The sequence below is a fragment of the Lissotriton helveticus genome, chromosome 5_1, assembly GCF_964261635.1.
Source record: "Lissotriton helveticus chromosome 5_1, aLisHel1.1, whole genome shotgun sequence".
NCBI lineage: Eukaryota > Metazoa > Chordata > Amphibia > Caudata > Salamandridae > Lissotriton > Lissotriton helveticus.
This window is the reverse complement of record NC_136065.1, coordinates 2,066,527,886-2,066,550,992: the sequence shown is the minus strand read 5'-3', so window position 1 is coordinate 2,066,550,992 and position 23,107 is coordinate 2,066,527,886. Positions and strand designations below refer to the sequence as shown.

Sequence of the window (23,107 nt, the reverse complement as noted above, 5' to 3'; positions counted from 1 at the left end):
ACGAAAATACTTTTAAGTTAGCACGTTACACAAATGCCCGAGGGGCACGAAAAACCATATACGCTAAAAGTGGAATGCGAATTACTAGCAGGTAAGTAACAGTTCTAATAGGCTTTGGAATCGCTAGGACTGGACTAGGGAATCGTTAGATTACTACTAGGAGGCCCAGGGGACTCGGGTGCAGAGTGTGCACTCTCACGCGGGATGCGGGACAAAGTCTATGGAGGCTAGTAAAGGCAAAGTTAGTGTTCACGGGCGAACCCGACCTGGTAGGAAGAAAACGACAGTGGATCCTGACCCTTGGATAGTGAGGCTATGCTGGGACACCGGAGTGCCGAAGTTACCTAGCCCAGGGGCTGCAGCTGCATAGGTCTGAAAAGACGTCGGGGATCTCGTTGCCGGACCGGGAGCCTGGAAGGAAGAAGTTGCTGGCAGGCGACCAGTGAAGGAAAGTTCGATGGATCCAAGCCTGGATCAAGGAAGAAGAAACCTGAAAGCAGAGGGGACCAAGTTCTTGAATCACTAGCCAGTGATTAAGTGGGCACCAGGATGGCACCGGGCGAAGTCACCGCAGTCAGGTGAGTGGGCGCTGCTGGGCTCTGCAGTCTCTCGGACCAGGAGGCGTTGTCGGCGACCAGGATGGAGGTGCGAGCTGTCCCACGAAGGATGAAGTCGTTGGCGTCGAAGTTACCCAGGATTGGGCAACAAGCCTTGGCTAATTCAAGCCCACGCGGTGGACTCAAAATGGCGTCTTGAGTGGACCAGGAGGGTCCAGGGTGCTCCTCTTCGGGAAGGGAGCAAGGGCCAGTCTGGAGCAACCAGACCAGCAGCAGAAATGTCGTCGGGCGTCGTCAGGAAGGCCACAAGCCAACGGGCTAGTAGCCAAACAACGCGGTGAGCAGCGGAAAGCAGAAGGGCCCCACGCAGATCGTGGAGATGCTGGGGGGCTGCACTTCGGAGCTGGAGCTGCTCAAAGTCGGGGCTTCTCGGACCCCAAAGCACTCACCAGTGGAATACTCGGTGGGCTTGCTGTGCAGAAGTCGTGCAGTCTTGGCGATGGCCGGTCCCTCGAGGTCTCGTCGCACCCACGGTTCTCAGCTGTGCTGTAGAGGTGGGTAGAGGTCAGAGGTGCCAGGGAAGCCGGGTCTCGTCGAACTGGGCAGTCGGATTCCGGAGGAAGGACGTGCAGCAGACCGCAGTGTTCTGTAGATGGTGCCTGCGGGTGCAGGGTGACTACTCCTTAGTCACAAGGGAGAAATCTTAGGAAGAAGTCTTGAGTTCCTTTCGCAGAAAGTAGTTTCAGGATTCAAAGATGATCTGATTTGGAAGGGGGCCAGTCTCTACCTTTATCCTGTAAAAAGGGGCTGGCACGCGACTAAGTCCTGCCCTATGGGTGGGACTAGGAGGGGGGTGGTTACACCCACTTCCTTGGCGGGCTTTTCCCCAGCACAGGGTCTGGAGTGACCCTGGAACTGGTTCCAGCCAGCCTATGCACAGTGAGCACCGGGGTGCCACGTGCAGTCACCTTCCTCTAAAGCCCTGCCTACCTATAATACACAAAACCCTGTCTGGGACGGTGCTGGCACCGCCCCTGGCAGGAAACCCTTTGTCCTTATCTCCTGCTCTGGGAGGACTCCCAGCAGCAGGAGGGCAGACTTGTGTCTCGGTGGCAGCATCCATTTTGTGGATGCTAAGGCTCTGTCTGACTTTTAACCGGGTTATAGGTTACAGGCATGTCGTGTCCCTCTAGAAGGGTGGAATGCTAACCCCGTCGCCAGAATTGGCGAGGGGTTAGTATTCCAAGTCGTATGACACCTTACTCGACATGTTTTGATAAAGCGATACCAGAGTTGGCACATAACCGCGAGGATTATAATGCACTTAAGAGTATATGGTATGCGATATCATGGAAACGGCTAAGGGATAGATCCCGAAAGCCGCAGACAGGCTCAGCTCATGCCAGAGCACCATCTCACACGATTCCAAGCACTCTGCCTTCAGGATTGTTAAGGCCTGCCATAGGAGTGACTGATAGGAGATCTGTGTGTCCATTTTAGGGTTAGATATAGGTATACTATATCTAAAGCAAAGGGTGAGTACACCACCTTGCCCCAGCTGTCGTGCAGCCAGTTGTGTCAGATTTAGGTAGTCAATCCAGGGGTGGCACAATACGTGCTTCAGCCCCTGGGAGACTTCTGGGTGCACCTCAGCCCTGGGTACAGGGACTTGGAGAGGGCCCAGTGCCAATTCAGTACCTGGGTACAATTTGGATAGAGAGAACAGCTAGGCTGTGGGTCTGATTAGCAGGCCCACAGCCAGGGAAAGTCGTAAACCAGTGCAGCAAAAAGCAAAAATCTGGGTGATCATAGGATTGCAGACCCTACTCTCCTACATGACCCCCCCCCAAACTTTGGGACAATAAACTAACCTTGACCAGGTGAGTCTTCTTGCTCTAAGTGGAAATACCTGGAGAGCCCATCAGCATTGCTGTGATCAGTCCCAGGTCTATGCTCCACTGTAAAATCCGTCCCCTGTAGGGAAATGGACCACCTAAGCAGTTTGGGGTTTTCACCCTTCATCTGATTTAGCCACAAGAGGGGCTTATGGTCTGTCTGAATGGTGAAGTGAGTGCCAAACAAGTAGGCCCTCAGCTTCTTCAGGGCCCAGACCACAGCAAAGGCCTCCCTCTCAATAGCTGACCAATTTTTCTCTCTGGGTGTCAACCTCCTACTAATGAAAGCAATAGGCTGATCATTACCATCAAAATTCAGTTGAGACAGAACAGCTCCCACACCCAACTCAGAAGCATCTGTTTGGACAATGAATGGCTTGGAGTAATCTGGACTCTTGAGGATAGGTGCTGTGCACATGGCCTGCTTTAGGTCATTGAATGCTTTCTGACAGCTTGCTGTCCACTGAACTTTCTTTGGCATCTTCTTGCTTGTCAGGTCATTAAGGGGGGTCACTATGGACCCATAATTTCTGACAAACTTCCTATAGTACCCAGTCAGGCCCAAGAAAGCTCGAACCTGAGTCTGGGTGATTGGAGGAGTCCAGTCCTTGATGGCCTGTATCTTACTCTCCAGTGGCTGAACCTGGCCTCCACCTACAAGGTGGCCCAGGTATACAACCTGTGACTGCCCTATCTGGCACTTGGTGGCCTTGATAGTGAGGCCTGCCTTTTGCAGGGCCTCTAACACTTTCCTCAGGTGGACCAGGTGATCCTCCCAGGTGGAGCTAAAGACAGCAATATCGTCAAGATAAGCTGCACAGAAGTCATCCAGCCCAGTGAGGACTTGATTCACCAACCTTTGGAAGGTGGCAGGTGCATTTTTCAGTCCAAAGGGCATTACCACAAATTGATAATGCCCTCCAGGGGTAGAAAATGCTGTCTTAGGTTTGGCTTCCTCAGCTAACCTGATTTGCCAATACCCAGCTGTCAAATCAAATGTGCTTAAGAAGTTGGCAGAAGCCAATCTATCTATAAGCTCATCTGCTCTTGGTATTGGGTGGGCATCAGTCTTAGTGACTGCATTGAGGCCTCTGTAGTCTACGCAAAACCTCATCTCTCTCTTACCACCCTGGGTGTGAGGCTTTGGCACTAGAACTACTGGGCTAGCCCAAGGGCTATCTGAGGGCTCAATGACTCCCAGTTCCAACATTTTCTGCACTTCAGTTTTGATGCAGTCTCTAACATGATCAGGCTGTCTGTAGATTTTACTCTTGACAGGCAGACTGTCTCCAGTGTCAACATCATGGGTACACCAATCAGTTTGGCTGGGTGTCAGAGAGAACATATGTCGAAAGGATTGCAGAACTTGCCTGCAATCCTGTTGCTGATGTTCAGTGAGGCTGCCACAAAAGACAACACCATCAACTGATCCATCATCAGGATTCTGAGTGAGCAGGTCTGGGAGAGGGTCACTCTCTTCCTCCTGTCCCTCATCTGTGGCCATGAGCAAGCTCATGTCCTTCCTGTCAACATATGCTTTGAGCCTGTTAACATGGAGCACTCTGAGAGGGCTCCTGGGAGTTCCAAGGTCCACCAAGTAGGTAACCTCTCCCTTTTGCTCAATGATGGTGTGGGGCCCAGACCATTTGTCTTTCAGAGCTGCTGGGGCCACTGGCTCCAGCACCCACACCTTCTGTCCTGGCTGGTACACAGTCAGTACAGCCTTTTGGTCATGCCAAGCTTTTTGAAGTTCCTGGCTGGCCTCAAGGTTTTTAGATGCCTTCTCCATATACTCAGCCATCCTGGAGCGGAGACCAAGTACATAGTCCACTATGTTGGTTGCAGGCTTTTTGAGAGGTCTCTCCCAACCTTCCTTCACCAAACACAGGGGTCCTCTTACAGGATGCCCATACAGAAGCTCAAAAGGGCTGTAACCAACCCCCTTCTGTGGGACCTCTCTGTAAGCAAACAGGAGGCAGGGGATCAGGACATCCCATCTTCTCCTAAGAGGTTCAGGTAGTCCATGAATCATCCCTTTCAGGGTCCTGTTGAATCTCTCAACAAGCCCATTGCATTGTGGATGATAGGGTGTGGTGAACTTGTAGTTCACACCACACTCCTTCCACATGGCAGTCAGATATCCTGACATGAAGTTTGTACCTCTGTCAGAAACGACCTCCTTAGGGAAACCCACTCTGGAGAACACTCCAACTAGGGCTCTGGCCACTACAGGGGCTGTAGTGGTCCTAAGGGGAATAGCCTCAGGATACCTGGTGGCATGGTCCACCACCACCAGTATAAACTTGTGTCCTGATGCTGTCTGGGGTTCCATTGGACCAACAATGTCAATCCCCACTCTTTCAAAGGGAACCCCCACCACAGGTAGTGGTATGAGGGGGGCCTTTGTTGTGCCACCTGACTTGCCACTGGCTTGGCAAGTGACACATGAGCGACAAAACTCCTTGGTATTCTCATTCATATGGGGCCAGTGAAAGTGTGAGACAAGCCTGTCCCAAGTCTTTGTCTGACCTAAATGACCTGCAAGGGGAATCTCATGGGCCAAGGTGAGAAGGAAACCTCTCAGAGACAAGGGGATGACCAGCCTCCTGGTTGCACCAGGCTTGGGGTCTCTTGACTCAGAGTACAGGAGTCCATCTTCCCAGTATACCCTGTGGGCACCTGTGGCATTCCCTGCAGCCTCAGCAGCAGCCTGCTGTCTGAGGGGTTCAAGGGAAGGGCAGCTCAACTGTTCCTTCCCCAGGTCTGCTCTGGAGGGTCCCCCTGAGCCCAGAAACTCAACTTGATCAAGTTCAAGCTCTTTAGGCTCAGTTTCCCTCAGCTCTGCTAGATCAGCCTCCTCAGAGACTTGATCCTCAACCTGGGGCAAGGGGGAAGGCAAAGCCTTACCCTTACTGCTCTTCTTCTTGGGAGGTGTCTGGTCCATAATTTCAGGATCCAGCACCTGTTCAGTGGGGCATCTTCTGGCCTGTGACCTAGTCACAGCAAGCACATGTGCTGGCAAGCCTAACATCTCCATGTGAGTCCTCTGCTCCACTTCTGACCATTGTGATGACTCCAAATCATTGCCCAACAAACAATCAACTGGGAGGTCTGAACTGACTACAACTTTCTTTTGTCCCTTCACTCCACCCCAGGAGAAAGCTACAATTGCCACACTATGACTAGTAGTGACATTGCTGGCATTGGTCACCAGGAAATCAGTACCTGGCATGATCTGTCCAGGGTCCACAAAGTTAGGTGTCACCATGGTGACACTGGCACAAGTGTCCCTATAGGCCTGAGCCATTTTGCCATTAATCAAAGGTGTCTGCCTGTATTTGCCCAAAGTATTGGGACTTATTTCAGGGGACATATCCATATCCCCTGTACAGACAAGGACAGCCTGAGTGAGTGTGCCAACTAAGTTGTCAGACCCCTCAGTACCCAAGGTTAACCCAACTAATGCCTTGGGAGTGACACTACCACTACTGACTGTACTAGGGGGTGCAGTTGCTTTAGGAGCTGTAGTGGCAGGAGTTTGTCCTCCTCCTCTTTTGGTGCACTCACTAAACCAGTGAGATTTACTTTTGCAGTACTGGCACCACCTTTTTGACTGGCCTTCTTGAGTCTTCTTCTTCTGGGAAGCCTGACCCCCACCCTCTTTGGTTTGTTGGGGACCTGGTGAAGACTTCTGGTCATTTTGCTCATTCTTGACATTACCCTTCTGGTCTGCTTTCTTCTGACCACCCTGGTTCTGGTTCTGGTTCTGCTTGATCCTTGTCCTGACCCATTTGTCTGCCTTCTTTCCCAATTCTTGGGGAGAGGTCAGATCTGAATCAACAAGGTGCTGGTGCAGCAACTGGTTCTGACAATTGTTCAAAATTTGTTCTCTCATCATTAGATTATACAATCCTGTGTAATCTGTAACCTTGCTACCCAGCAACCAGCCCTCCAAAGCCTTAGTGGCACAATCCACAAAATCAGACCAGTCCTGAGACTGAGTTTTCTGGGTGTCTCTGAACAGCAACCTGTACTGCTCAGTGGTTAAACCAAACCCATCAACCAGTGTATTCTTCAGGACCTGGTAATTGTTAGCATCCTCCACTCTTGTAGTGAGGAGCTTATCTCTACCTTTACCATCAAAGGAGAGCCACAGTATAGCTGCCCACTGACTCTGGGGAATGTTCTGCACAGTGCAGGCCCTCTCCAGAGCAGCCATCCATTTCTGGATGTCATCCCCTTGCTTAAAGGGGGGCACTATTTTAGTCAGGTGTTTAGTATCTAAACCCTTCTCTCTACCTCTTGGGAGATTGCTGCCACCAGTGGGAGCTAGCCCACTCATCTGCTGCTCTCTTGCCAGGGCAAGCTTCTCTTTGGCCAGGGCAATTTCTTCCCTTTCAATCCTCAGTTCAGCTTGCCTCATCCTAGCTTCATGCTCCTTTCTCTGAGGGGAAGTAAATCTCCTCTGTGGAGGATTCCTTCTCCCCTGAGAAGAGGCATTAGAGTGCAGAGATCTATTGGAGTCCCTAGAAAGAGATCTATCTCTCCTAACTCCAAGGTTAGGCCCACTTCGGGTTAGTACTGGGGGGCCCCCAGATCCTAGCCCAAGTAAGTCTAAGTTGGTCCTAGTTAGCCTTCTGACTACCTCAAGACCCTTGTCTACCTCATCCCCAGAGAGTACCTCCTCATCCTCCTCCTCAACTGCTGAATCAGTGTTGGGGAGGTCTGGATCCCCAGAGGTTCCCTCTAAGGCTGGCATGCTCTCATGTAACTGAGAGAGCTTTCTGGCATCATATGTCTCTAAGAGACCTATCAGAAAGGGTAGGGTGGGGTTAGACCCCTGTTTCAGTTTCCTGGAGACACAGAGTTGCCTCATCTCCTGAAAATTGAGAGCTGCATATCTTGAAGTGACCTGTGGAGGGTCAACACTGACCAGGGGAGTCTCAGCAGAGTCCCCCTGAGTCGACATGCTTTTCTAGTGAGGTGTAAGTGGTGCACTTACCTACACTATATGTTTGCCTACTGATCCCTTGCTAGAGTTGTAGTTTAGGGTGTGCTAGGCCCTAGGAGCTACAACAGCTGGTTCAGTAGAACTCAGAGTATTCTAAGCTAAGTTATATGTACCTTTAGTACTTATGTGATCTTTCACAAGATATTCTTAGGGCATGTGTGGTAAAACAACAGCAAGCTCAAATCCCAACCGCTGCTCACCAATGTGAGAAGTTGGCCTGATGTGCAGTGTTCACTATTCTAGTGATCACTATATATCAGTCCAAACAACCCTTATTGATGATTGGTTGTAAGTCAACCTTATAGACCAGCTATCCTAGTAGCATGGATACGAGCAGTCTAAGGCTAAGACTCTAGAGGGCGTGTTAAGCCAGCTGTTTTACCATCACATTACCCCTTGAACACCCAGTGAAAGGACACCACACAAGTGTTATGAAAATAAACAATGTATTTATTAGAATCACAACAACCCTGTACTCTTTATGAGGACAGGGTGCTAAGCACACAACAAAACTCTTACGAAAATACTTTTAAGTTAGCACGTTACACAAATGCCCGAGGGGCACGAAAAACCATATACGCTAAAAGTGGAATGCGAATTACTAGCAGGTAAGTAACAGTTCTAATAGGCTTTGGAATCGCTAGGACTGGACTAGGGAATCGTTAGATTACTACTAGGAGGCCCAGGGGACTCGGGTGCAGAGTGTGCACTCTCACGCGGGATGCGGGACAAAGTCTATGGAGGCTAGTAAAGGCAAAGTTAGTGTTCACGGGCGAACCCGACCTGGTAGGAAGAAAACGACAGTGGATCCTGACCCTTGGATAGTGAGGCTATGCTGGGACACCGGAGTGCCGAAGTTACCTAGCCCAGGGGCTGCAGCTGCATAGGTCTGAAAAGACGTCGGGGATCTCGTTGCCGGACCGGGAGCCTGGAAGGAAGAAGTTGCTGGCAGGCGACCAGTGAAGGAAAGTTCGATGGATCCAAGCCTGGATCAAGGAAGAAGAAACCTGAAAGCAGAGGGGACCAAGTTCTTGAATCACTAGCCAGTGATTAAGTGGGCACCAGGATGGCACCGGGCGAAGTCACCGCAGTCAGGTGAGTGGGCGCTGCTGGGCTCTGCAGTCTCTCGGACCAGGAGGCGTTGTCGGCGACCAGGATGGAGGTGCGAGCTGTCCCACGAAGGATGAAGTCGTTGGCGTCGAAGTTACCCAGGATTGGGCAACAAGCCTTGGCTAATTCAAGCCCACGCGGTGGACTCAAAATGGCGTCTTGAGTGGACCAGGAGGGTCCAGGGTGCTCCTCTTCGGGAAGGGAGCAAGGGCCAGTCTGGAGCAACCAGACCAGCAGCAGAAATGTCGTCGGGCGTCGTCAGGAAGGCCACAAGCCAACGGGCTAGTAGCCAAACAACGCGGTGAGCAGCGGAAAGCAGAAGGGCCCCACGCAGATCGTGGAGATGCTGGGGGGCTGCACTTCGGAGCTGGAGCTGCTCAAAGTCGGGGCTTCTCGGACCCCAAAGCACTCACCAGTGGAATACTCGGTGGGCTTGCTGTGCAGAAGTCGTGCAGTCTTGGCGATGGCCGGTCCCTCGAGGTCTCGTCGCACCCACGGTTCTCAGCTGTGCTGTAGAGGTGGGTAGAGGTCAGAGGTGCCAGGGAAGCCGGGTCTCGTCGAACTGGGCAGTCGGATTCCGGAGGAAGGACGTGCAGCAGACCGCAGTGTTCTGTAGATGGTGCCTGCGGGTGCAGGGTGACTACTCCTTAGTCACAAGGGAGAAATCTTAGGAAGAAGTCTTGAGTTCCTTTCGCAGAAAGTAGTTTCAGGATTCAAAGATGATCTGATTTGGAAGGGGGCCAGTCTCTACCTTTATCCTGTAAAAAGGGGCTGGCACGCGACTAAGTCCTGCCCTATGGGTGGGACTAGGAGGGGGGTGGTTACACCCACTTCCTTGGCGGGCTTTTCCCCAGCACAGGGTCTGGAGTGACCCTGGAACTGGTTCCAGCCAGCCTATGCACAGTGAGCACCGGGGTGCCACGTGCAGTCACCTTCCTCTAAAGCCCTGCCTACCTATAATACACAAAACCCTGTCTGGGACGGTGCTGGCACCGCCCCTGGCAGGAAACCCTTTGTCCTTATCTCCTGCTCTGGGAGGACTCCCAGCAGCAGGAGGGCAGACTTGTGTCTCGGTGGCAGCATCCATTTTGTGGATGCTAAGGCTCTGTCTGACTTTTAACCGGGTTATAGGTTACAGGCATGTCGTGTCCCTCTAGAAGGGTGGAATGCTAACCCCGTCGCCAGAATTGGCGAGGGGTTAGTATTCCAAGTCGTATGACACCTTACTCGACATGTTTTGATAAAGCGATACCAGAGTTGGCACATAACCGCGAGGATTATAATGCACTTAAGAGTATATGGTATGCGATATCATGGAAACGGCTAAGGGATAGATCCCGAAAGCCGCAGACAGGCTCAGCTCATGCCAGAGCACCATCTCACACGATTCCAAGCACTCTGCCTTCAGGATTGTTAAGGCCTGCCATAGGAGTGACTGATAGGAGATCTGTGTGTCCATTTTAGGGTTAGATATAGGTATACTATATCTAAAGCAAAGGGTGAGTACACCACCTTGCCCCAGCTGTCGTGCAGCCAGTTGTGTCAGATTTAGGTAGTCAATCCAGGGGTGGCACAATACGTGCTTCAGCCCCTGGGAGACTTCTGGGTGCACCTCAGCCCTGGGTACAGGGACTTGGAGAGGGCCCAGTGCCAATTCAGTACCTGGGTACAATTTGGATAGAGAGAACAGCTAGGCTGTGGGTCTGATTAGCAGGCCCACAGCCAGGGAAAGTCGTAAACCAGTGCAGCAAAAAGCAAAAATCTGGGTGATCATAGGATTGCAGACCCTACTCTCCTACAATTTCCAAGTAAAACCAGTCAATGTTAGCCTATGGAAGAAAAGAGTTATTGGCTTTTAGGTAAGCACTCGACTGGCAGAGTTAAGGTTCTGTGCATAGACTCAGGGGTCTCCCAAGGTCAGGTAGGTACAGTTGGTACACCCTCAGTGGCACAGGGGCAGCCAGGTGCAGAGGTATTTAGGCCCAATGTTATCCAATAAGAGGTAGGGGGCCTTCGGTTGGTGGCTGCTGGCTAGCAGGCCATGCGGCTGTGGCAGCTGGGCTCCTGACCACTTGCTCAGGGCAAATGGGGAAGTAGGATAGGACAAAGGTTGCACTGCCATGGGCACTCGGGCAGCTGGGTGCTTTTGCGCCGTCGGGCACTCAATGTTATTCAATGGAGATCTTGAAAAGGGAACAAAGGCTGCAGGCTCGGGGACGGAGGTTCTTCTGGAGCGACCAACTCTTCGAGGGGAGGGGGCGCCGGGTGCAGGGTTGTCTTTGGACGTTGGGAAATCTTACCCTCTGCTGGTCGCGGTTGGAAGGGTCCCTAATTCTGAGTCTGCAGGCATCGTCTGGGTCATCAAGGAGGGTCCTTGGGCACTGGATTCCAGGTCAGATTCGCCAGGGGGACATCCTCATGGTCTTTGTCTACTCTGGCACAGGCAGGGCTCGGCGGGTGCAGGGTGGGCTGGATTCGCGGTTCCTGGCTTGCACCAGGGGTATTGCTTTTTGAGCAGAACAACTGCTCGTGGGAGTCCCAGTCTCTAAGAGGGTCAAGGCAGGCAGGTCCTCTGGGGTTCTAGAGGTTGCTGTCCGCAGGAGACGTCAGGATTTAGCCCTAAGTGTGGCAGGGTATGCTCAGACGGGAGTCCCTTGTTCACTTGGCCACTGGATTCAAGATAGCCTGGCTGATGAGGATTATGAATCCGAAACCGGTCCCAGGATGCTTGTTTCCGGTCCAGGGAAGACATGGCTTGGCAGTTCGGGCTGTACTGTTCCCATGAGGCACAGGGTCAGACTGATTTGCATATAGCCATGTCTGAACTGGGGTGGCTGAGTGAACTAAAGAATGGTGATGGATTAAACCCAGATCTGTTGACTGGGGGTGAGTGTTTGATTTGTTCAAACGCTCCGTCCATCTTCCCCTTTTGTATCGCTCAGGATTTAGCAGGAGCAGGTTCAAGGATCAACAGGCATGTAGGGCTGGGGCCAAGTCAGTTGGTGTTGTCCTCTTGTTAGCAGCTGCACGGCAGGTCTTCCTTGTTTCTAAATCGGGATCTGAGGAAGGAAGGTTCAGGGTGCCCCTAAATACTACATTTAGGGGCATTACAGGTAGGGGTGGGTACACCCCCTAACCTGCTCCTCTCCTGTGGGAGGGGGCAGGAGCCTAGCTGTGAGTCGGTAGGGCTTCCCATCCTCAAGATGGAGGTAGCCCGGAGTCGTGCTTCACCTCACCTCTCCCACCTGAGGGGTGGAGTTGGCACAGGCTGGCACCACCCCCTTTCCTGACGTAGGGTTTCCTGTCAGAGTGGGGGTCAGAACTGGTGGGGGGCAGTTGCTGAGTACAGCAAGTGGTCTGGAGAAGCTCACAAAGGTGGCATGCCATTGAAGCTTCCCCCTGCCCATCTTGGGGGTGGAGACCTAGCACCTCGCCCAGGATGTGCATTGTTGCAGGCCCAGGAGAGCGGGGGCTCTCTACCCAGGGGTCCAGCAACATGTCTGCTGTGTGGCAGCCTAGGTAGCCTTTCAGACAAGACGTGGATTGTAGGTAATGTTTCAGAGGGCACCTCTAAGATACCCTCTGTAGTGCATTTTACATTAAATCCCACACCGGCATCAGTGTGGGTTTAATGTGCTGAGAAGTTTGATATCAAACTTATCTGTCTTCAGTGTAGCCATGATGGTGCTGCGGAGTTCGTAATCACAACCTCCCAGCACCAAATACTCTTAATGGCATCACTGCACTTACAGTGCCCAGGAATGGCCCTGGGTACTGTAGGGGCACAGGGCTCATGCACCTGTGCCCACACCACTGGCATAGGGCACCCAGCTAGAGGGATGACTGATGTATGCCAGGGCAGTGGGTGTGTGAGCATGGCACACAGGGATGTGTGCCATGTTGACTGTTTAGGTCTGCACTAGGATACTCAGTCTGCAAAGGCAGTGTGTGGGTGTCAGGGTGCAGGGCCCCTAAGGGTGACACAATAAGTGCTGCAGCCCTTGGGGGTCTTCTCTGGTCACAAAGCCCTGGGTACCTAGGGTACCATTTACCAGGGGCTGACATGTTGCCAGAGATGCCAATTGGGTTTTAGCTTCAATACAAATGGGCTGACTGGCAGGAGCCCAGGGCACACTCAGTCAAAGCACATTAGCAATTCGGCAAAAAGTGGGGGCATACCATGCAAGAAAGATGGCACTTTCTCACACCGAGATTCTCTCACTTCTAACATTTTAGGCTGTTTCTTTCAATTAAATAAAAAAGAATGAAAACCACGTTGAATTCTAAAAAAATGTGGCCAACGACGAACGATTTTCCAAGGATGCATTATTAATGATTGTATACCACCCCCTGAGCACACGGATATCAATTTTCTAATTTTCTCTTTCTTATCTTTAAAACAAGTCTCTGGCAAGCGTCACTGTGTATATATCGGAACAAGCAATGTCCACTCCTTCTCCAGTTACGGTTTCTCCAAATTTTATTCCAATCTGTTTTTTCTGTATAGATGGTACATCAGCCAACACGTGTTTCGTCGTGCATTAATACATCACATTGACTTCCTCAGGGCTCAAAGTTCCTCAATTTATCCAAGTCAATAGCTTCCACGTATTCCTGCCAGTACTTCAATCCTTTATATCAAGTTTAAACTTGAAAATTAGAACATTGATAACCGTGTGCTCAGGGGGTGGTATACAGTTTTGTTTCTGTGTCAGCAGGAGTTGTGGGTGTTGGATACACACCCTCTCTCTAGAGGCACCAATTTTAGATATTGTCTGGCTAATATACCCTGATAACCATTGTGGAGCGCTCTATAGTCTGTGTATTCAATTTTGTAACTGCATTATTAATGATACCCATTCTAAGAATACAAATAAATATCCTAGTACTTCCGGATCCTGCAGGAATACCCTTAAAAAAATTAAAAAAGAAAAATAATTCTTTGAGCTAGTTCGCTCCAAAGCTGGAGCACCTCAGCCCGCATGTTATGCACTTGCAGCCGGAGGTGAAAACGGGAACCTTATGATTGATGCGCATACACTTCATCGCCTGCCAGTAGCTCTACCCGCACAAGCCTCCTGCAGGATTAGATCGGCCTTCGGCATAATATGGATCAAACAAGATCACACAGCAAGGTTAGCAAATGAAAACACGTTAAGACAGCACTGGGATCTAATGTAAGAGACGGTCATACCGAGTTTGAACAGCCATTAAAATGTATTATCGACATTAAAAAATGATTTTATATAATGCTTTTTCCACAATAAAGTTGAGGATAAAGGATGACCAGAAACATGGGGTCCATAAAATGTTGCCTGGAATACTTTGCAAGCATCTCTCATTTGCTTTTGGATGGTGCAATATTTCTTTCGAGCCGGCTACGAACACACAATTAACTTTATGGTCCCCTCTGGGGAGAAAGTCCAGCTGTGTGGAAGTGTGTGTACAGCAGCACCGAAATGTCAAACACTCTAGTCATATGAACGCACATACAGACACAAATGAAGGGCAAAACTAAAGGAAAAACCGAGAGATGGAAGGACTGGCAGATGGCGGGTGTGTGGATGGAGAAACAAGTGTTAAAGAAGAGCGAAGTGACTAAGAAAGGAAGATCGCAATAACAAGTGAACGCAAGTGAAAGCGCCAGGATGTGTACCCTCGCGCTGAAAGTTAAAAATAAAGTGTGCACGCTGCAGCAGAAGGCATGCGGGCTTGGGAGAGCAGTCTTCACTTTTTCCAAGCACTGCAATCGCGCTTGTGGCGCGCCGCTGCGCGCTCCCGCAAGGTGGGTGCCGCCAGAAGCACGAGTGCAATGCTTGAAGAATTAAAGAGCGGCGGCTAAAGGCCCTCCTATGCAGCGCATGCGCGCTGCATAGGGAAGACCTAAAAGTGAGCAATTTCCTACACAGACCCATTTCGAATTGTTAGGATGCACTCCTGTAGTGGGGAGGTAAAATTCTACTTATGCCTGCCACCAGTGGAATCCCATAGGCAGGAATCCCATACGGAGCACAACACTAGACAGAGGAACGACTCATGCAGAAACATGAACCCCAGGAATATTGCGGAAGCAGGTAAGGCATTGCTTTGAATTTAAAGGACGAAACAGGTGAGGGTTCGGATAGTTAAGTGCAAGATCCTCATTTCCAATGTGCATCCAGTTTGTGAATTCTAGTACTTTCGTTTAAGTTGGCCGACTGAACTTTCCATTAATGAAAAGAAATCTGAATGTTGGTAATATAAACATTAAAACTAAAGAGTGAAGCCTCCTCAAGAAGGCAGAGCTTAATCTAAATAGTGTGACACAGAAAAGACATCAGGCCACATTGAATAGAAGCAGCGCACCATCCAGCCCCTCACGAGACCAGATTGCAACACTAGTCAACCCATAACAGAGCAACTACAGTGCAGCCACCAGGACTTACTTGGATTTGTTGGGTTTCGGTTATGCTGACTGGTAAGTTGAAGGTTCCCACCATCACATAGCTGTTCGCATTGCGGTCGTGAACAGTAGGGCCAGCTCCTCGTCCTACCCCATTTGTTGCAGTTGAGGTGGAAGCCCCCAGAGAACCCCCGGCAGGGGGTTGTGCCTGGGGAGGAGCACGCTCCACCAGGTGGATAACTTTGCCATCAACATCTATGGATGAGGGAAAAACAGTTACTGTCACAGAATAAAGTTCACTCCAACACAAAGTAACATGTTATAGGAAGCCCTCTGGCCCTTTGGTAGAGTTGCTTTAAATGTCCCTTAGACAACGTATTTAGCATTGCAAAAGGTAGCAAAACTACATAGGACCCCCAAAAGAGGTTTTATTAGCTTTGAATAATAGTTATCTGCAGTCTGCAATTTTACTCACAGGATGGAAGAAATATTCTTAAACTGAAGTTATGCCACACGTTAATATCATTCACCTAACAGAGGTAGGCAGGAATGTGACATATCACTTAAATGCAGGTTTCTGTTGAGAAAGGTAAGGAGGGTACGAAAAAGATAGCTCAACTAAATTTATCTTTGGCACTAACAAATATGGGCTCTGAGCAGTAGCAGAAAAACCTTAATAGACCACTTAAACCCCAACCTTAACGCTATTTGTATATCTTTTAATAATTCAAGAATTCCATTTTTATTAAACTCACAAAAACAGAATAGCGCTACATAAGTGTAGAATCACAAGGGGCGTGGCCTAACAAGATGGCCGACTAGACGTGTTTGACCCAAGCTCCTGTCCCATTATAGAATTAATCCTGTAGTAATCCTGGTGCAGTGGTGTGCTAGAGCGGGATCCTGCTGTGGGGGCCCCCCCGACCCATCCCGTGAACCCGGAGCAGAGATTGCACCTTTGACTACCTTGCGAGGGCGGCGCGCGGCCCTGGTCGGACCCGTCGTAGCCCGGCCCTTGGAAATGGCGGCTGCCGCGGTTTGGTGAGGGAGAGTTGTGCCGCGGAGCAGGAGGCAGCACCGGCGCAAAGAGCTGCTCTCCCAGAGTTCGGGTCGTGGAGCGAGACCCAGCGGGAGAGTGCCGGTAATTACAGGCGGCGGAGTGCGGCTGACGGGCTGCCTGCCGTGGAACCGGGGGCGGCATTCACGTGAGGCCGGTGCTGTGGGGCCTGCGCGTGCACCGTTTTTTTATACCAGAGGGCGGAGTGGAGGCCCGTACCATACTCTGTGCGGGTGAGGACTGCGCGACCCCCCCGCACCCGCACTTCCGCTGGAGAACGGTGAGGCCCTCTGCTGGTGAAGGAGTGCAGCAGTGGTGGGCTGGGGAAGGCCTCCACGTGGCGATCCTGGGAAAGGATAGGGACCTGAGGACATCCCGGTGGTGGCGGCCTGGCGGAGGTCTGTGCACTCCCTCGCTGCTGCTGATAACGGCCTGACAGCTGTATAGTTTTTCCCCCTCTGTTGCAGTACGGGTGTGCATGGGCAGTCCCCGAGCCCAAAGCAGGGCAGACAGAAGGTGCTCCAGCGAATGGTGAACTGGGAGAGACCCTGAGGCCTGGTGAGGGGTCTCTAGGGAACCGGGGTGTTGCGGCCTATAGTCTTCCTGGTGGGGTCAGCCGGACTGTGCCTGGAGGACCCGAGCGGCGTCTAGTGCATAGGCGCCCGGACGGAGAGGCCACTGGGGACGCGTGGTGTGGTGTGGCCGGAGGAGGCCGTTTGACGGTACGTAGCCGGCCTGGACTGCGAGAAAGAGTCTGGGACAACATCATTGAGACCGGAGTGTGGACCACGGGGTGTTCCCGGCCGTGTGTGGGACTGGAGGACAGTTGGCGGGAAACCCGCCTGCCGTCAACACAACTCCCTGACGCGGTATTCTGGAAAGTCCACGCTGAATATGGGGGAAGGACAAGCCCACGTGAGGAGCCCAATCAAATAAAATAATGCAATACACGGTCCCAGGCCCGACGCCGATGGAGCGACTCGGAACTGATCGGAAGGTGGGGGCCCGCCGGGAGGCTGCGGCCCGGGACAAAGACGACATCTTGGCGGCGATCCGGGACTCCAGGGTGGCGTTGGAAACCAAAATGGACGGGATGGCAATGGATATACACCATTTGCGCCTGGACCTCCGGAAGGTGGCGGACAGGGTTACCACCACTGAGAAGGAAGTAGGCACACTGGATTCTGAGGTTCGCCAGTTGAAGGATGCGGTGGCGGCTCTCCAGGAGCACGCAGCCTGGCTGGAGGACAGGGCGGAGGACGCAGAAGGGAGAACCAGGTGGAATAATCTTCGCTTCGTAGGATTTCAGGAACGGGCGAAGGGGCCAGCGGCAGACCTCTTCCTTGAGGACTGGATTGGCAAGGTATTCCCTAATCCACGCCTCTCCAAAATGTTTGCGGTGGAGAGGCCGCCTCCAAAGCCGGGATCTCCACCTAGGGCTATAATAGCCCGGTTATTCAATTTCAAGGAATGGGGCATGATCCTTCAGCACATCCGAACTTATCGTTTCCGGCCAGACTCCGTGTACAGCACGGAGACAAGACGCACTTCTTTGTTCACCCGTCGGAGGTGTGGATGGACTAGCTGGGTCTGGCAGACCATGACCGAACGCAGGACTGGCAGGAACAGAGACGCCGAAGTGGGAGGCGACGGAACAGGCGAGGAGGAGAGGGAGCCCGTTCCCCGGGAAAGCAGGATCCATAAGGGGGACGTATCACGGTGGGGCCGGGTAGCACTCTTCGGGCGTAACTGGAGGCGATCCTGACCCAGAACCAGTTTTCCCCATTGTGCTTGGTGCAGGAAACCCAGTCGGAGTCAGGTGGTGCCCCTAGCCCGGCTGTGGAGGAGGCAAGAGACAAATGATGGACGATCCCGGTGTTAAATGTCAGACTAATGGGGTCATGGACACTCAGAATCTCTATATTCTTTATGGTCCACTGGAGGAATACCCAGACCCTAGAGACTTGCATTGGGGACAATTCCCCAGAGACTTGGGGGTGAGGGGGGCGAGGAGAGGGGGGCTTGCAATATGCTTTTAGCAGTGATTGCACTACTGCGCCAGTTACGGACTCAATTGGCCGGCTGTAGAGTGCTGAGGCGAACGGGCTATACCTACGGTCGGGCCGGGCCACGCAGTGCCAGTCAGTCGGCTGCACGACAATTGGGTGCAGTGGGATTTTGTAGGAATTGGGAACGTGAAATTTCTGTGTTTTGGTATTCATGGATTACAAATTGAAGGGGGGGTATAAGGGTGGGTGGAGTTTTGGGGCGGGCTTCTGAGTCCTCTGGCCAGGGTTGGGTTAGGAGAATGCAGTACTACCGCCTGTGGGGCGAGGGGGGGGGTGTTGGGGGTCTTGTTCTGGTTGTTCTAGTTTGGTTGGGGGTGCTGCTGGGTCACAACGTAGCTTTATTGCAAAACACACACGATGTTTGTATTGGCGGGGGTCACACTGCCGGGAGCTGGGGGGTCCCTGGTGTGATAGCAGGGTGCGGCGCTAACACCAGCTACTGAGAAATGGTGAATGAGACGCAAAAGATATAAGTTCATAACATGGAATGTCAGGGGGCTCAATAACATGATTAAGCGGATTAGAGTGGCCACTTACCTCAGGCGCTATGGGGTTAGTATAGCCTAGTTACAGGAAACACACCTTTGGGGTGATTGCCTCAAATATGTCCAACGTAGATGGCGGGGGCAGTTTTTCGCCACGTCCTATTCAGGGTTTGCCAGGGGTGCATTGATTTGGGTAGCACCGGGAGTCCCTTTCAAGGCCATACACACTAAGCAGGATCCGGAAGGGAGGTTCGTGATGGTGTCGGGGACGCTGGATGGACGTAGCTTGTGCCTGGTCAAGATCTATGCTCCGAACACCGATAAAGGCGAGTTCCTTGGGTGGGTGCTAAGACAGTTAGACTTGGACCCAGACACAGAACTACTTATTGCAGGAGACTTTAATTGTGCCCTTGATGGGGATTTAGATAGGTACCCCCCCAAATTAGACGCGAAACCCAGAAGGAGAGACGCGAAACCCAGAAGGAGAGACGCGAAACCCAGAAGGAGAGACGCGAAACCCAGAAGGAGAGACGCGAAACCCAGAAGGAGAGACGCGAAACCCAGAAGGAGAGACGCGAAACCCAGAAGGAGAGACGCGAAACCCAGAAGGAGAGACGCGAAACCCAGAAGGAGAGACGCGAAACCCAGAAGGAGAGACGCGAAACCCAGAAGGAGAGACGCGAAACCCAGAAGGAGAGACGCGAAACCCAGAAGGAGAGACACGAAACCCAGAAGGAGAGACACGAAACCCAGAAGGAGAGACACGAAACCCAGAAGGAGAGACACGAAACCCAGAAGGAGAGACACGAAACCCAGAAGGAGAGACACGAAACCCAGAAGGAGAGACACGAAACCCAGAAGGAGAGACACGAAACCCAGAAGGAGAGACACGAAACCCAGAAGGAGAGACACGAAACCCAGAAGGAGAGACACGAAACCCAGAAGGAGAGACACGAAACCCAGAAGGAGAGACACGAAACCCAGAAGGAGAGACACGAAACCCAGAAGGAGAGACACGAAACCCAGAAGGAGAGACACGAAACCCAGAAGGAGAGACACGAAACCCAGAAGGAGAGACACGATAGGTCAGATGCTTCGGAGCTATGGCTTACTGGATACATGGAGGCACCGCAACCCTACCGGTCAAGTGTACTTGTGCCACACACCTGCTGCCAACACCCATAGTTGGCTGGACTATTTTTTTCTCCAGGGAACAGCAATGCATCGAGTAGTGGAGGTCCAATACTTGGCCCGCTACTTGTTTGACCATTCACCGCTCCTGCTCACCTACTCGCTAGACAGACCGCGGCCTAAGATCCCACTGTGGAGGCTCAACACGGAGGCGCTGGGTGACCCGACCTACAAAGAGGCTATCTTACGAGGGCTTGAGGCGTATCTGGAGGTTAACTGGGGCTCAGCTGGCTCCAGGGCGACAGAATGGGATGCAATGAAAGTGGTAATCCGAGGGATCCGTCTGTCCACGGAGGTGGGGGTAAGAAAAGTGTTGGAACGGGATCTCCGCCGGTATGAGGATCGCCACGCGGCGCTCGAGAAAGACTTCCCCATGGATAAGGAGAGGCAGCCTGACTGGACAGTCACGCGTCAGCAACTGGGGGACACATGGGCCACGCTTGGTAAATTTAACAGAACAGCCAGTAGGCGGAGATGGTACATGGAGGGCGACTGCTGGCACGTTTGATTAGGGCGGAAACTCAACCCCACCCGATTTTGGCATTACAGAATGATCTGGGCCAGTTGGTATATACTCAACATGAGATCAATAATGACCTGGGAGGCCCCCTATGGGAGGAAGAACAAGCAGACATTGCCCACTTGAAGACTGCCAAATCCCCAGGATGGACGGATTGGCCGCCGAATTTTATAAGGAGTTCAAGGGGGTCCTGATCCCGAAGCTCCTTGAACTCATGGCAGAGGCCTACGATACCGGTACACTCCCGGACTCCATGCGGGAAGCTACAATAGTTATGATCCCCAAGCCAGGTAAGGATCCCCTTCTTCCTGGCTCATATAGGCAGATATCCATGTTGAATCTGAATCTGAAAATTGTCAGTCAGGTATTGGCAAGCAGGCTCCTCCCTCATCTCAGACGGGTGGTCCATGATGACCAGTCGGGATTTATTCCAGGTCGGAATACGCTGCGCAACATTCGTCGCCTGGTCCATGTAATGCAAGCTCTGGAGGGTCGAGCCCAGCAGAACACCCTAGTATTTCTCGACATCGAACAATCGTTCGACTTGCTCCGGTGGGCTTAACTGTGGAAGGTACTACTGAAAATGGGCGTAGGGGAAGGGTTTATACAGTGAATACGACTGCTTTATGCAAAGCCAGAAGCCAGGGTCCGAACGGGAAGATGTGTGTCGGACATCATACCCATAATGAGGGGGACGCGCCAGGAGTGCCCGCTCTCCCCACTACTTTTCGCCCTGGCGATGGAGCCGCTGGTGTGTCATCTCCAGGGTCGCAGGGTGTTGGAAGGACAAGGCATACGGGTGGGAGACATGGAGCGTGTGGTGTCACTGTACGCTGACGATGCGTTGATCTACTTGAACCGGCCGTCGCAGTCGCTGCCGACTTTGATGGCCCCATTGTCACAGTTTGCGGCTGCTTCGGGGCTGGGGGTTAATAAAACAAAATCACAGCTCTTTGCGATTGGAGACCGAACAGACTGGGAGGGGGTCCATCGCCCAGTTGGGACTTCCGTGGGTGGAGGACAAGCTCTGCTATCTGGGGGTGTGGATTGGACGCAACGCGATGGTCTCCTTCCAACATAACATGGGGAGGATACGCCGGGGGCTGAAAGGAAGCATTGCTTTTTGGAACACCCTCAAGCTTTCACTGATGGGGAAGATCGCTCTTATAAAAATGGTGGTCCTCCCGCGCTGTCTATACACAATGCAGGGTTCTTTCTAAGAACTGCCGCACCGGGTCTTCAGGGAATTAGACTCCCTATTACTCCTATTACTGTGGAATGGAAAGCGCTGCAGGGTGAGTCGAGGTTCTGAAACGCAGGAGGGGCAAGGGGGGCTCAAAAGTCCCGGACCTAGAACTGTATTATTTTGCGTCCCACCTGCAACACGCGATAGCCTGGTTGGATACAGACCAGTCTTGGGAGAGGTCCTTAATGGCAGGTACATACGGGAACGAGCAGTTGGGTGCGCTGTTGTGGCGGGTCAGCAGGGGAGGCGGAAAAACGGCCGTCCGCTGGTCCGGCTGGTGGCCAAGATCTGGAATCAAGTGGCATGCCGCCTGATTCACGACAGGCCGTTCGCCCCTGAGCTAGATCTATGGCTAATGCCTTCCTTTGCCCGGATAGATGAGCTTATGTCGATAAACAGATGGAAAGAGGAGGGCTGCCTGATGCTGTCCGACCTTTATCCGGACGACAAATTTATTACATATCAAGAGGCGGCAACAGCCTTCGAGTTGGGTCCGGGGCAATTTCTGCAATATGCCAAAATAGCAGCGACGGCGCGGCAGTTATGGCCCCAGTTTCCTGAAGCCCCGGCGCACATCCGTACTCTGGTTACCATGATAGCGATGGCAGGGGGGCGTAAGTTTGTGACGCATCTCTACAGGGCTCGGAGGGAGGATACAAAATTGGGTCCCCTGGCGATAGAACACACATGGCAGCAGGTGTGTCCGCAGGAGGTAACCCCACGAAAGTGGGAAAAAATATACGAGAGTGTGCGGAAGGTGTCAGTAAGCAATAGCTTTAAACAAATCTAATATAACATTGTACACATGACCTACCTTTCACCCGCGAGACTTCAGGCCATTGATAGTGGCAGGGACGCGCCCTGCCCGCGATGTCACAGCTCCCAGGCGGACTTTATACATATGGTATGGACGTGGCCAGAAGTCCAATCATATTGGGGGGGGCGGTCCTGCTGGAACTGACGAGGGTGACGGGATGGGTGGTCGAGATGGATCCGCGAGCCCGTCTCCTGGGCTTGATCCCTCGAGACCCTAAACAGGCGCTTTTTGGTGTTGGGGCTGGTTGTGGCCAGGCGACGCATCGCGATCCACTGGTTGGCCCAACGGGGCCCGTCGCTCACGAAATGGAAGACCGACCTGCGGGAATGGGCACATGCGGAATACTAGGAGGGATGGCAAACTACCTGAGGTCCTACTGGCGTGGGGGGCAATGCTACAGGAGTTGGCGGGACAAGATTCCCAGGTGACACCAACCAGTTCCGGGACAGTGCCCTCTGGGCGGGGGGGGGGGGGGAACCCTGAACAAGTAGGAGCCTTACCAGGTGATAGGGGAAACTTCGCCTCGGATACGCTACGCTACGGATCCGGCAGCGGGGGGGAGGAGGGGGTTGGAGAAGTGGCATTGGAGGTATTTGGGGGATGGGTTTTCTCCTTGGTTCATAGCCTTTACAAGGTATTGTGCATCTGAACGACTCTAACTGCACACTAAGGTGCCAATGGGAGCATTACAATTTTGCTTATGACTATTCGTCTGATTTGGCATTGTGGCTCCACTATGAACCACCTCAGAGGAGGCGGTCCAAATG

The 23,107-nt window shown here is 52.3% G+C and overlaps 1 protein-coding gene across 7 annotated transcripts in view; it reads right to left on the bottom strand.

The window, feature by feature from the left end:
- BAG6 (BAG cochaperone 6) overlaps positions 1-23,107 on the bottom strand; it is a 440,475-nt gene that overhangs the window by 341,002 nt on the left and 76,366 nt on the right. For all 7 annotated transcript variants that reach the window (XM_078645986.1, XM_078645987.1, XM_078645989.1 and 4 more), the window contains exon 4: positions 14,999-15,210. In XM_078645986.1, coding sequence (XP_078502112.1) covers positions 14,999-15,210 — 212 coding nt within the window. The remainder of the gene's footprint in view (positions 1-14,998; positions 15,211-23,107) is intronic.